General features: G+C 41.1%; 1 protein-coding gene across 1 annotated transcript in view; it reads left to right on the top strand.

Moving 5' to 3' along the window:
- Cd96 (CD96 molecule) overlaps positions 1-15659 on the top strand; it is a 78848-nt gene that overhangs the window by 49432 nt on the left and 13757 nt on the right. The window contains exons 8-9 of the mRNA XM_038345996.1: positions 226-318; positions 11483-11554. Coding sequence (XP_038201924.1) covers positions 226-318; positions 11483-11554 — 165 coding nt within the window. The remainder of the gene's footprint in view (positions 1-225; positions 319-11482; positions 11555-15659) is intronic.

The raw sequence follows: 15659 nt of genomic DNA, 5'->3' as shown, positions 1-15659 counted from the left end.
GAGAGAGAGAGAGAGAGAGAACAAATAAATATTTTAAAGTGTTTAAAGAAAATTAAAGACAGCTCTACACCTCTCCCACTCACCAGTTAATCTCAGTGCCTGGTCCATATCAAGTCCTCAATACTGATTGCTAGATAATGAACAAATAAAATATGCTTAGAGCTGAATTCATATCTTTCACTTACAATATTTTATCCATTATAAACATCTGCCTTACACTTTCAGATTCGGTGAATGTCCCAACGGAACACCTCGCCAGTGTGACAGGATCTACCTTGGGCACACAACCTTTTCCAAATGACAATGTGTCTCCTACAAGTAAGGACGTTTTCACACTACTTTTAATTTACATAACCTACTAATGATTTAACTAACTGAGTGGTTAAAACTAGGAGACTTGAATGGTTCATGTCCTTCCTTGCTATGACCTTTGACATAAACCAAAGTGCTGTTCTCATAGTTTTTAAGAGCTAATACTTGAAGTCGTGGGCAAATTGAAGTCAGTAAATATTCAGCGAGGAATTTAAATTCTGTATTCATTATTAAATAGTAAATTGGCAGTCCTCCAGGCCATCTTCTCACTGGGGAGCTTAAAAAAGTGGTTGCAAATGGAGAGACTGTGGGTCTAAAATAGGCTGAACATTTTGTGTTTAAATTTGTCTAGCCTCAAATTAATTCACCAGGATGGCTAGGGAGTGCTGTGAGTTCAACCCTCCCATCCACAGCAGCATTAACAGTGGGAGCCATTGGTCAGTGTTGCTATGGTAAAGTCATGCATGGCAGGGAGTCTCAGAGGTTGGTATTGATGCCAACAAGGCATATTCCTGATGCCCATGGCCTTTGCACATTATAGAGATCCATGGTGACCTCTGATATAAAAAAAAAAAAAAAACCTAAAGTATATTTAGAGTAGAAGCATGGCTTTCATTTCATATTTAATTAAAACTATCAATTTTGCTTGAAACTGGAATGAAACAAAAGCAGTCTGCAGGAGTGAACAGTTTCTCTAGCTGGCAGCCTTTTACATTTCGCCTACAGTCACTGTCACACACAGCTACCTTGCAGAAAGTGAGAAGCGGCTGGCAGGTGAAAAATGCCCACAAACCACCCATCAGAAGTTTCCCGTCCAGGCTCTTGGTGTTTTAGAACACTCTCCCTCTCCTGCTCCCCTCTCCTCCCTCTTTGCCATCACCCTTCTCATTTTTTTCTAGCTACCACTTCCAAAGGCGAATAAATTACAACAGACATTTTCACTCAGCAAATACCAGGATAGTCAATAATAATAATAATGTCTTAAACTTCTGCAGTGCCCTATGTATCATTTGTACATTGTTGTGTGAAAAATTACTTTGGTACTTAATGCATTATAAAACATCCCAAATGGTTCCAGGAGCCTGGAATCCACAGCTTAGCTGGACAACACTAAGGATTTTAAGTGCTGTGAGTTTGAGTCTTTGCCCTGAGCTTCAGTCATCTGAAAGATTGGCTGGAACAATAGCATGTACATCTGAGCTCAAACATGCTCTCAAAACAAGACACCTCAGTGCTCACTAAGTGGCCCTCAGTAGGACTGTATATAATACAGCTGTTGGCTTCCCCATGACAAAGTACTTCAAGAAAGAATGGCTATAGAAGATTAGCCTTTTAACATCATTTTCTCCCACACCGCGTGTCACCTCTGCTTCATTCTATCCATTAGAAACAAGTATATTCTCAGGGGGAAAGGCTGGGATTCCATCTCTTCAAGGGAAGAGTAGGAATTGTGATCAAATATAAGTCACTGTGCTGTATCATTTTAAATGTTTTTTATATTAAATGTATTGTTGTTTGTCCTTTATTATTCATAGTGGAGAGCACCAACATCCTTTCCCTTGTTCCAAGCAGGACACTGAGACACTAAACATGATCAGCACCTAGTGATAACAGAGGCTGTATTTATACCAGTCTGCTGACTCTGAAGCTAGTTACATTAGATAGCACTTTTCCTGACCAGTCTGGCACTTAAACAGACCAGACTAGACTTGTTTTGTCTTCTAACATGTACCTAGATAGTATGTATAGGTAGGTGGTCATAAACATTAATTGAATAGCCCAATAAATAAAAGAATTGATAGACTATTATACTTTGAAATGTCATTTACTATTTCTAACATTATAGGTATATAATATTATATATAAAAACCCTATGGTGTTAAAAATAATGGCAATTTTTATTATGCCATCAGAAAGTTTGAAGCCTCACATGATAGAAATGACATACACGTGTAACCATAATTAAAAACAGGAAAGTGAAAGGGAACATACCCTGTGGAGTGGAAATATTCCAGGAAGATGGGTCAGGAAGTGCTATGCTTAAAGTTATCAGTGGTCCTATGGCTTCCGGTGATCAAAAATATTTTTAGGGGAAGGGAGATAAAAAGAGAGGTGAAAGAGAGGGGGGGGGTCTTGTGTGTACCATATTCATTTTACTAGAGGAAGACCTTGAAAAATGTCTTAGAGAAAATGACATGAGCAGTTATATTTGGATCACTTGAGAAGGTATCAGTACATAAGCTTGGTCAAGGAGACAGCATCATGTATCAGAGAAGGAAAGAAGGAGACTGGAGAAAACAGACAAAAGAAAGCATTGAGTCCAACATAACCACACTTTAAATAATATCTGTGGTGGTTTGAAAGAAAATGGACCCCAAAGGGAATGGCACTATTAAGAGGTGTGGCCTTATTGGAGTAGGTATGGTGTAGCTGGAGGAAGTGTATTATTGTGAAGGTGAGCTTTGAGGTCTCATATATGCTCAAGCCATACCCAATGAAGCAGACCACTTCCTGTTTCCTGCTAGTCAAGATGTAGGACACTCGGCTACTTCTCCAGCAGCATGCCTACCTGCCGCCATGTAGCATCATGATTATAATGTGACTAAACTCTAAAATTGTAAGCCACCCCAATTAAATTTTTTCCTTTATACGAATTGCCATGGTCATTGTGTCTCTTCACAGAAAAAGAAACCCTAAGACAATATCTTTGGTAATGGGACAGGTGCTCATGAAACACATTATTTTTAGAAGAACATAATTATGTTTTAATTTAAAGTATTTAAAAGAGAAAATAAGGTAATAATTCATTCACCAATTACTGGCATCAACTATTCTTCTACATGCTGGCCAAGTGGCAACAAACAAAATAGAAAAATACCCTCATGGCACTTACATCCTGACAATAATTCCTTCTAGTTGACTTGTTTGTGGAGCTAGCCAACATGTTAAGTGCTTACATTTGACCAAATACCACTTATATCTGTGAAGAAATATAAAACATAAAATACATAGCTGCCAGTTTAACAAAGAAAGCACAGGAAACTTATTTGTATGCAATGTGTGTGTGTATGTGAGTGTGTGTATGTGTGTGTATGTGTGTGTGTGTGTGTGTGTGTGTGTGTGTGTGTGGTAGTGGTTGTTCTCCAGTAAGGTGACAGTACTGAGAAGTTTCTGGAGAACTAGGCCCTCCTTAAAGTAAGGTACCATCATTTCAATGACCTGAGAACTTCCTTAGATCACAGTTTAATTTTTTACCCTCCCCATAATGAGGGGCGATCTGGTAGTGTTCAGACAGATTTGGAGTTGACAGCATCCAGTGAGTAGAGGGGAAAGCTTCCCCCAAATATTGCATAACACAGGATGGTACGGTTCTCATCACAAAGCAATATTTAGTTCAAATTGTTAACTGTGCTGAATCTGAGAAACCTGGCTTTAGATCAACCTCGGGTATAATTAGGACAGATATCCTTTGCTCTGCAAAATCCAATTGAGAGCTCATCAAGATTGTGACTACAGATTATGTTTGAAACAGTTTTCTAACTGATTGTTATATGCCAAAGATCATGTTTAAATCAGTAACTAGCAAGTATACCTCAAATAAACTTATCTGATTGGCCCAGTCATTGACTTACCCCCATTTAATGGCAGCAACCTAGAGGACCATTGTAAAGCTCTCATCATTGCTGACACAGAATCTGGTAGGAGCCATCTCTGAAGGCTTTTTCGCAGAAGGAGTCCATATTTGCCATGACACAGAAGTCAGCTTCAGAAGACAGTGTGTCGCTCTCAAGTCCAAGGTGTAAGGAGATACGCAACTCAATCAGCATTACAAAGCTCCATGTCTGCCTGCAAGCGTGCCCTTTTCACGCTTGTACTCATTGAAAGATGATCTCTAAAATAATCGGGGGAGGGAAGGAGGTAACCGGTGCAATACGCTTCCATTCCAGAAGGAGAACTTTATAGCTCAAACAAATGGCAAGAGCCACCCAGAGAAGTCTCCTTCCACTCCATGAGAGTCCATTAATATGTGCTGCATCCCAGCTGTCTTCTCAGTGAAGTTCAATGAAAAGACAGGCGGCTGACACAGCTAAAGCCTGGGTGTAGCAAACAGAGACATGTGACAAGCTGAGGGTGAGGTAGCGGTGATGTAAGCGTAGAGGTACGGTTGTGCTCAAAACAGTGCTCTCAGGCTTGCAATTCATCGGCTACTCGTCATGTTGTGTAAAACAGGCCACAGGGGCATGAACTCAGGCTTGCGTAATCAGTCAAGACATTTGTTCATGTTACAACAGACAACACAGCGTGCTTGCAAACATACTGGGGAATTTGTAAGGGGCCACATTACAGTGATAAGGGACTCAGTGGCTCTGTTGTACAGAGCTTACAGCGCTACATGAGTCTTGGCCTGCTTTTCATCTCTCTGCCCACGAGACCACGGACCCTTTTGCTTTGCCTCCTATTTTTATGCTTCCGCCCAACCCTCTGATCCATTGACATTGATTTTGATACTGAGCCCTCATCAATAACTTACCTGGTTCTCACCATCTGATTTCCAAATCTGAACACTTAGAGCACAATACTGGGTCTGTTCTGACTCCAGCCCTTGGCCCATTCCTCATGTGGTAACAGCTGGCCTGAAGAAAGCAGATGACCATGTCTGGGAGGCAGAGGGCAGAGGAATGAGTGGGGGCGGGGTGCAAGAAAACTAGAGACTTACAAATAAATATGCCAGACATGGATGGAGAACAGACTCAGGAAATGCATTATTGGATGATATCAGAAGGAAGATGCACAGACAAAGCATCAGCAGGTCAAGACACTGGGTTCTAAAGCAAGGGAGTCCCAGGGAGTTGAAAGGAGGTAGAGGATGTTGCTGATTTGGGTGTGATGGCAACTCCATTAGTTTCCAGTGTTACCATATATAAAAGGAGCAAGGCAGGAGAGAGAGCTAGGGTGTGGCTTAGAAGCAGAAAGCTTGACGGACATATGCAGATCCCTGGGCTCATCTCTCCAGCACCATTACTATCACCACCACAACCAACTACGACAGCAATGCTCAGAGTGCCATGGTGAGCATGCAGCAGGCTTGGGGAAGGCGGCATGCAGTCTAGAAGGAGGGATCGGCTCAACTGGAAGAAAAACGCAAAATGGGTCTTCAAATTATTATCCTTTTATCACTTTTTAAACTTTTTATTTGAAAAGTTTATTACTTATTTAACAGTTATGCACCGAAATTAACCAGGGCCCCAAACGAAAATCGTCATCTTAAGCACAGCTGTAAGTAAACTGAAGGCATCTTTGAGAAGAGAGGCAGGAGTCATAAGGACTGGTGGGGAGAGAGGCGTGATGGGGCCAGGTGAAGATGAGCTAAACCAGTGGGCTGTGGGTTTAGAGTGATCTGGAGGCCAACGGTCTCTGTGGCTTCTCAGCATATGAGGAAAAGGAAAGAGCAAGCGATGTATGTGGAATGGGAGCTGCAAGAGCAGGCAGCCTAAAGACTGGGTGATGTTGATTTACAATGGCCTATGTTGATGGCAGTCTCAACAAGGCATTTGTAGAAATGGAGAGTCATATAGCAGATCCTCACCAGGATTGCCTGGCTAAATACGGGGACAAAGACAGGCTTTTAGAATATTGCCACACAAGTGCCTTCCAGCTTTCTCCTAGCAATTATCGAACCATTTTTTCCCCCACTGACATAGCTGTGTCACATAGCTGAACAGTGTCTCTGATAGTTGTCGAGTTCTCCCAGTGCGTCTGGAATTATTCTCAACTATAAATACATTGTTTCATTTCATTCTGCCAATAGCACAAACCTAAAGTGTTATTACCACCCACTTCACAGGAAAGAATACTGAGACACAAAGAGATTAAATGGCAAAAGTAAAGTCTTGCAGAAGATTGACAAGTCAGAAAGGAGCCTAGGTAGTCAGACCACTGCCTCTGTCAGTACAGATGCCTTTTATGGTGGATAAATCCCTGCTCATGTGAAGTTGTTGTTGTGCCTGCTCAGGCAGAACGCCTGCATTAATCTTTCTCTTTGCTGGACCAGAGAGGTACCTGAAAAATTCAGTCTCCAAGAATGGAACTCACACCTCCTTTATTAGAAATAATTCAGAGGAAAGAGCACCCTTGCGTGCTCTGTGTCTTCTTAGCGCCCTTCCATGCTCTGGGTCTTCCTTGTGCCCTTCCTTGCTCTCCGTCTTCCTAGCACCCTTCCTTGCTCCCTGTCTTCCTAGCACCCTTCCATGCTCTGCCTCTGCCTACCATCACCTTAATACAATCTTTGTTGTAGGTACAGATCTACAACATCTACACAAAAACGCCATGCTCTCTTTTAGTTCTAGAAAATCCCAAGGCAGCAAGGTGGCTCAGAGGGTGGGGTAAGCTTTGAGAGTCAACCCTCTTCTGCTCTCCATGCTACAAACTGAACTCTGGTCACCTGGATCCCATAGTAGGCCCTTTTACCTGCTGAACAACCTTGCCAGCCCCAGGTGACCAATTTTTAAAATTACTAACAACTATCCTGTCTACAACTGTACCACATATGTAGAGAACTCTGCCTTGCTTTCTGTTGTCTTTGTTGAGTTGGTCTTGAACCCCTTTCAGACCAATAATCTGGTGGTATATGGTCCTCTTAGCCCTTCATTTAACATGTTAGACAAGCATGTTGTGACTAGAGTTTTGGAGTGTTTTTAGGACATCTCCGTGAGTGTCTCCTTCACACCAACCTGAAGGTCAGTTTACACCTCAGCATGACCTCTGGGACTGATAAGGCTCACTGGAATGTGTCAGTATGGCCCAGATTTTCTTAAGCGCAAGTCTGCCATCTCAGTACCACCTTTAAGGGCCCTTTGTGCTGGGTGGGGGGACCTGATGGAGAGAAACTCCACATTTGTGCAGGAAATTGATAGATTGATCCAAGTACATCCTGTAGATGCTATAGTAATGCAGCAGAAGGCTGAGTGAAAACACTGTGATATGGAAAATAATTGAATTTTCAGGCAATATCCCTGGAATACAAGGGAAGTCTTGGATGAGTTGGCCTGACTAACCACATTGTTCTGAGTGAACTTGCAAACCTTTTTTATTCTTGCACTTGGTTGATTATATAAGCTGGACTGGGTATCAAAAAAATTATTTTCTCTATCATTCTCTGTTCAAATGAGCTCTGTTGAATAGTTTCTTGGCTGCTGGAAGAAATTTCAGACAAATTACTTGGCCCTTTGGGGGGTGATTTTCATATAATAAATGTCATCTGGTCTTTTTCAGCCACTAGAGCAGACATATATCAATAATTTAAAAATCTTGTCAAATGAAGTGCCGAAACTTGAAAAAAATTAATTTAGTCCGGAATTTCTCCTCTATCCCTTCTGCAAGCATAGGGTCTGCCTTGGCCGCAGAGGACTGACATGAATTGACTTTGTGCTTTATGTCTGTGTGAGGCAGAGAAAAGGAGATAGCTTCGCGATGCCCTGGTCTGACTCCAGCCTTTTGTTCCTGACTTAGACCCCTCCCTCAGGGAACATGAAGAACAGAGAAGACAGAAGGAATCAGTAAGAAAGGGCTTCCTTTAACAGGCTAGCTCTAATCTAATCTAGGCAGTCTAGGCTATGAAAAATAAAACTGGTCACCGTTATCTCATGGATGCGTGGGCAGTTGTCTTATAAAATTTTCAAAAAGTTACCAAACTGGGGAACCGCTGGAATTTTACCCATCTACGCTTTCTCTGAGAAGCAGGGGGTCCGTCCCCGGGAAAGCAAACAAGAATGGAGGGTAAGAAGCAGTTGGCACAATGGCGTGTGGCAACAGCCAGAGCTAACCTTTGTAGAGCATTCTTCTGTCCACTCCATTCAGCCCAGACTACATGAATATCTACAGAAACTCTAAAGAAGTTCTGCTTCCCTTCACGTGGGACGCATTTAAAGAGTTAAAGTGCAATGGACTGGAAGGCTTTAAACCTCAGCTAACCTCATGGAAGGTTCTGAACTAGGGTAAACAAAACAAATTGGATGAAGTGGCTGCTTATTTTTTTTTCCCTGGAAACAACAATCATAATGATGTATGTCTGAACGCTTGCAGAATTTAATAACAGTAAGTCTTCACATTGAAGGAAAAATAAACAGCCGGGAAACACAGCAATCAACTCTCTATCATTTGGGTTTTCATACTTTTTGTCTATAGCATGTATCATAATGTAAAATCAATTATTGGAAAGCAAGAGGTTTTAGTGTGCTGGGAGGTGGTCTTAGCCTGGAAACCAAAGAGACTGAAGTAAACTGCCCCATTCACATGCTAAGAATATTACCAATGTGAATGGGTCAAAACTGCAAATAAAATTCTTTTTAAAATTCTCTACTGCATGTAGAGACAATCAGACATGATCACTTTCTTAAAAATTATCATTTTAAAATTTTGATAATTACATGCATGTATACCCTGGGAGAGGCAGCTACCACAAGCTTACCTAAGCCTCAGAATGCAGGGAAGTTTCCACCTGTCCTTCCCTGGTCCAATTCTCCCATGGCATTCCTGGTCTGAGAACACATAGCTTTACATGCTGTCAGATTTGGATTCCTTATTTGATTATCTGTCCCTTCTCTGTCTCCTCTAATCATTCAAGTCTCCTCCATAAAAGTAGGCTGCAGAGGAGCAATATTCCAAATTTCAAGGTCAGCACCTAAGAGATACAAGCCCTCAAATGTTTGTTGGACCAAGAGTGCCTGCAAGGGGATTGACTATGACTGGTAAGATGTGGCCGTGGCATGTGAGCAGACCTCAACCCTGAGCCATGGTGTTAACCCTCAGGAAGGAGAGTGGGTTGAATTTATTTAAAAAATGATTGTTTGCCCAGGTGGATTCAACTCTACTTATCTGTGGTTAATAAGGCCCATAGTAAATGACTCATTCTTTCAATGACCTAGGCAAAGTTGTACAGGCCAAGAATGATAACAAAAACCAAGTGGAAGATCAGTAAACCTGAAACCACGTTCTGTGTGGACAAAGAGGCCAAGTTTCGCTGACTCTTTTGTTTCCTGGGGCTCACATGTTCTAAGCCCTTGACAAATGCCAGAGTTTTGCCTGTGAAAGATGTTGAGCTCTGAATGAGTTCGGAAACATTCGCATAAGTCAATACACATGACTGAGCTGAGGTTCTCCCCATCCCAGGTCTTCCCTTTCTGACGTTGCCGCCTATTCAAATCTCCAAGTAGCGTAAGGCATCTTCTAAAAGCTTCCCTGTTGATGGCAGTTTATATGGAGGAATACATGACATTGAATCTCTTTGGGCTGCATTGCAGAAATATTCACTGTGGACATATCTGCACGTGAACTAATTATAAACCATGCACCAATTTATTTGCCACACACCTTTTTTCAAAAATTTCATTATCCAATTTTTTCCAATTAAGAATTTTTCCAGAGCTGGGGAGATGGTTCAGTGGTTAAGATAATTTTTCTAAAATCGAGGCACTCAGGAAGGTGGCACACCGTTCTCTACTCAGAGCAGTGTGAGTGAACACAGTCCGCTGCTATTGTACTGCAAGGATGTTGTTGAGGGCACTGTAGAGTGTTCTCTACTTGGAGCCGCGTGCGTAAACACAGTTCACTGCTATCGTACTGCAAGGGTGTTGTTGAGGACATTGTACAACTTACACAACAGTCATCATACAAGAAGTTGGAAAATCTTTTTCTCAACTGTGGTAAAAAGAATAACTCTCCAAAACTGACTTATGTTGCCTTTTAATGCACATCAATCAAATAATATATGTTATTTCTTTCCTATCATTTGGTCTAGAAAATTCCGGCGATTGTGGGACTCTATCTGCTAAAGGAACAAAGTATCAGGAGATGCACACTGTGTCCTATCCCTATTCTGGTTTCAGCAGAGCTCAACTCTCCCTGTTTCCCCACTCTTATTTCCTCTTTTTAGTCACGCTTTCATTTCTTTTGCGTGCATTTACGTAAGCCACCTTAGGTGTGTGTGGGAACAAAGGAGAAATACACACACCCAAAATAGACTGAGAAGATGCAGACAAGTTTTCAACAGCGTGTGGTTGGATGCTCTTCTTCCTTCATCTGTCTTGCCTCCTCTCCAGAGAAGCATTCATGTTGGGAGCAACCATGGGCCATATTTTCATATGTGGCCAGGGAGACAAAGAGAAAGAAAAGGGTGTGTTGTAAAGATGGAGATGACTTTGTAAACTAAGAACTGAAATAAATGCAAAAATATAGTATGTGAAAATATATTCTTATGAAAATTCATTGTCAGCTAAAAATCAAAGTAAATAGGAAATTATTGTTAGCAGGTAAAAAATATTTTATCCTTATGAAAATTCACTGTAAGGTAAATTCTGTGAAGCAGAAACCTTGACTTCACTTATTGCCACAAGCCTAGCACCTAGAATAGTGTTCGGTACAAAGCAGATATTGAATCAATATGTGTTTGGAAAGTGAATATAATAGATTTGAATTTAGGAGAACTGTGTTAGTAGCAAAGGAATGATTTTCAGATTTTTTTCCATATTTAAAATGAAGGCATTAAATATGTGCCTTCTTAGATTCCTCCCAAAGACTCTCTTGTTTAGTGTCATCATTAAACATGTGACTATAAATACTTACAGCAATTTGGAAATTTTGTTTTACAAACAGGTATCCAGGTATGTCTTCAATGGCCAGTGTAGATGGGGGGATGTGTCGGCACCAGATGCAACTCCCCAAGGAGAGTAGCAGGCCTTCCGCCCATGCTTCATGTTCAGCAACTCATCATCTTACTACTGTATCTAAAACCTTGAGGTTTGGGGAAAGGCTATGTTTTCCAGCTGATTTAGAGTTACCCTGAAGTGACCACATAAGGATGTGATGATTTCTATAGTCTTAACAGTAAACTGTGATGGCATGCATTACAGCATACCTTTCATTTGTCAAGGGATTTTAAGGTAATATTAAAGTAACCCAGTTACAAGCTTAGAAAAAGGGAAAACACCGGTAACCAGTTGACATTAAATATGAATCACAGAGTGTCAGCCTCAGAATAGCCAGTGTCTGAGGAGGAAGGACATTTCACATGTCTCCAAAGTCACACAGATAAAAAACAGTGTGTCAAAGCAAAATTAAATTACAGTTTCATAAGAAAAAACAGTTGGATTCTGAAAATAATTTTATCTTTCAGCCAGCAATTCCAGAATGACCACTAAAGGCTACAACTATGTCCAGACATCCAGTGGAGCAGACGGCAAAAACTGTTGAGTATACCACGGGTCCCTTTGTGTCTTCTATTCAGTCACCCAGCACATGTATTGAACAGTCACTGTGTCCTATGCTCACAATCATATCCTTGAAAACTCATAAAGCATCTACCATGTTTAAAGTACTGATACAGATGATTAGGATACATATATGAACACGATCTAAGTTCCAAATTTGCTGTGAGGAGAGACAGATACATGGCAACTAATGATACAAGGAAGAAAACTCAATACACAGACATGAGAAGAGTCAAGGGAGGACAGCAGGGGCTGCTATGGTAACTGGGAAATTGTCTTGAAAATGAGGAGCCAAAAATAAGATGTCATAGTACACACCTGTCGTAAACAGAGACTTGCTTTTGTTTTCTGGCTGCCCAGGCACAAATAATCACATACAAAAACTATATTAATGAAAACATTGCTTAGCCAATGGCTCAGGCATATTCCTAGCTAACTCTTATATCTTAAATTAACCAATTTCTATTTATCTGTGTATCGCCATGAGGCTGAGGCTTACTGGTAAGGTTCTGGCATTTTTCTCCTTCAGCAGCTACATGGTGTCTCCCTGACACTGCCTTCTTTCCTCCTCTGTCTCTGATTGGGTTTCCAGCCTTGTTTTTCTCAGTGAGACATTCTCATCTTTGCTACATCAACCTGTAATACCAGGATTTGGGGAGATGAAGAGAAAGAATAACAAGTTCAAGAACTGGCTACACAGCCAGTTCAAGGTCATCTTCTGATGCATAGGTAGTTCATAGAACTACTGCATTATGGAAGGAGTAGGAGGGGGAAGGAGAGGGTAAAGAAGGATGATAGAACCAAAAACCAATGAAGATGTCAGACCAAGTTCTGAATACATGTGTAGAAAGTGCAAACTAGTCAGGATATGCCTATCCATAATAAAAATAAAAGAGAATGAACTCTGACCCCTAGCTGAAGAGCTATTGACAGTTGATGGCTGCTAGGGGAGAGAGACTTGGTTTTCTTTAAGGGTGTGGTCCCTGACAGGTTGACCATGTTCCCGTGGATGGTCCATACTCATGCATATATAGGCAGCACTAATTAGAAGCAGTGAATTACAGGTGATGGGGAGAGAAAGGAAGGAGTAAGGTAGATAGATGATAGATAAAACATAGATAAATGAGAGAAAGAGAGATATGATAGATAGATCGATAGATAGATAGATAGATAGATAGATAGCTTAGCTCGCTCGATAGCTCGCTAGATGATCGCTAGATAGATAGATGCTCGCTGCTAGCTGCTAGATAGATCGCTGCTCGCGCTCGATCGCTGCTCTCGCTCGCTCGCTCTCGCTTCTCTCGCTCGATCGCTCGCTCTCTCTCTCTCGACGCTCGCTCGCTCGCTCGCTCGCTCGCATGATAGAGATAGATGATAGATAGATAGATAGATAGATAGATAGATAGATAGATAGATAGATAGATAGATGATAGACAGACAGACAGATAGATAGACAGATAGTCAGATAGATTGAACATGAAGGGAGTGCATGTTGGAGAGAGACCAGAAGGAGCTAGAGGACTCAAGGAGAGAATATAAACAAAGTATGCTATATACATGCAGAAAGTTCTCAAAAAATAAATTTAATATTATATTTTTTTAAACAGAAGAGATAGTCGAAGGCAATGTAAAAGCACCTCTATAAACTGGAACCATGCCAACTGCAGGGCCCACCTTAGTAGACATTAACAGCCTGCAGGGGACACTTACTTCCTCTGTGTGGCAGAAGACAAAGAACTGACAGGGGAGGTTACATGTAAAGTAGAATAAAAAGAAGCGAGGACATGGCTGGCCTCAGGTTCAAAATCAGAGGTAACTGCTGAGCTCATCCGTACTCGCTGGCTCGGTCACTGTGTCACTGGAAGACTGACCCTGGGAGTGAGAGAGAAAAAAGTATTCACATAGTATTTATTGCTTTTCTCTCTTTGGTGGACCTAAGTCCAAAAGTTAGATCAATCTCAATCTTTAATACGTCACATACTTTCCTCATTAGCCAATGGGATACCATTCATAATTTAACATAGTCCCTTTGTTAAATATACTAATAATCGATACCTATGTTTAAACTCAGTACCCCAAAACAGGGGATGAAAAAGCAGTGCTCAGAAGGGGGGGGCACTGAAGGAGAGGCACAGATCAGTGTGGTTTAGACACAGAACAGAGGTAGCATGGCAGATGATGGTGAAAAAGAAGGGACCTTTTCAGCCAACTTACCTGAAATATTGATTATTTTTAAGAAAAGCATTCAAATGGACTTTTATACTACACATTATACAGAAGCAAACTGCATATAGTTTAAGACCTATTTTGATTTTATAAAGTATATTTTTAAAAAAACTTACAAACAAACAATATCCTCATACATTAAAACTAAACTAATCAAAGTCTGTGCAATTAGTGAACTTCTTTACAGCTAAAATAAGCATAGTTGAAGATCTTGATGTCAAAATGCAAAAATTTCAATATAAAATAAAAGTGTGGGTTTTGTACTGGTTCTAAAAGGATTGATAACTTACATGGAATTAAGAAATCTGGTTCACGAGAAGACAATTTTTTTCTTTTTCTTTGTTTTGTTTTTTGTTTGGTTTGGTTTGGTTTGGTCTTTTGTTTGTTTATTTTTTTGTTTTTTGTTTTGTTTTGTTTTGTTTTTGATACAGGGTTTCTCCTGTAGCTTTGGTGCCTGTCTTGGTACTCACTCTGTACCTCGAACTCACAGAGCCGCTTGCCTCTGCCTCCCGAGTGCTGGGATTAAACACATGTATTACCACCTGGCAAGAAGACAATTTAAAAAAAAAAGTTTTAAAAGGAAGTTCTACTGTGGGGGAAGATATTGGTCACATATTTCACAACTGAAAGGACTCAATACCCTTACATCTGTGTAAGGAGGGACTGGGGAAATGGCCCAGTGGGAACTGCTGATCGCTGTGTGCAAGCATGAGGACCTGAGTTCAAATCCCTAGCACCTTAGCAAGAGCCAGCATAGCTAAGCATGCCTGCCAGCCCGTACTGCGGAGTGGAAAGGGGCCTTAAAGACAAGAAGATTGCTGATGTTTGTCAGCTGGCAGGTTCAGTGAGGGACTGTTTCTCAGGGGGATGAGGGAGAACGTGATAGAGCAGGACAGCTGGCTGACATCCCTCTGTGAGAAACAAGATCCTCACCTCCTTAACTACAAACTCAGGAGACTAGCAAAAGTGAAACAGTTTTGGGTTCTTCAGAAAGGACACCAGCATAGAGAAGAAACAAAAATGGCTGGCATGCTGATTTGGCCTGAGACAGACAGTGGTTTTAAAGTCCCTGGTCCCCCCAAAATTTCTACCCTCAGACTGGTACTCTAGTGAGTTACAATCTTTACACTCTACAAGTGTCCTGTAGGTTCAGGATGCAAAGCCTTATCTGATAAACATCCTGGGGCTTGAGACTACACCCTTTTCTTAATAAGGATGTCTGCCATGCAGTCACGAAGAAGCCTGTCTGCCACTTCCAGCTCTCGGGATGTTGAGACTAGCCAGTGATAGTCCCAGTGAAGACAGAAGGGAAGCTTCATTTTTTCTGCTTATCCATGAGTCCTTGATGAGCTAAGCACACTTCATAGTGAAAATTTACCATAATGATTTATTGCTTACATTTCTTTGGCTTCTGCATGCATGGATATGGGTGCATGCATCCACATGCATGTACTACACAAATACCTACAGAGAGAAAGGAAAGAGAGGGTGTAAAGAATGCTTACAGCTCAAAACAACAACAAACAAAGGACAATAGAAAAAATATGTAAGGAAAGCTTAGAACTCAACAACAAAAGCCAAAAGAAAATGGAAGCAACCCTTCATTTCAAACTATGAAACACATCAGCTTAGAAACATCTAAAGAGTTGTTCTGACTCTGGGAATCAAGAAAGGTGAATAAAAAATGAAATCAGAGTCACTTTTTCTGCATTGTCATTGTCAATTGCTATGCTGTAATTACAACTTATATATGCTGTTTATGTGAACACATGTTGTTACTCTCTCTTCCCACGGTTCCAGCATGATGTGTGAAAGCTGAACAGGGGCCAACCCTACTCAACAATCGTATTCCTAGTT

This window comes from Arvicola amphibius, chromosome 10, assembly GCF_903992535.2.
Source record: "Arvicola amphibius chromosome 10, mArvAmp1.2, whole genome shotgun sequence".
NCBI lineage: Eukaryota > Metazoa > Chordata > Mammalia > Rodentia > Cricetidae > Arvicola > Arvicola amphibius.
The sequence above is the reverse complement of the archived record's forward strand: the minus strand, read 5'-3'. Positions and strand labels throughout refer to the sequence as shown.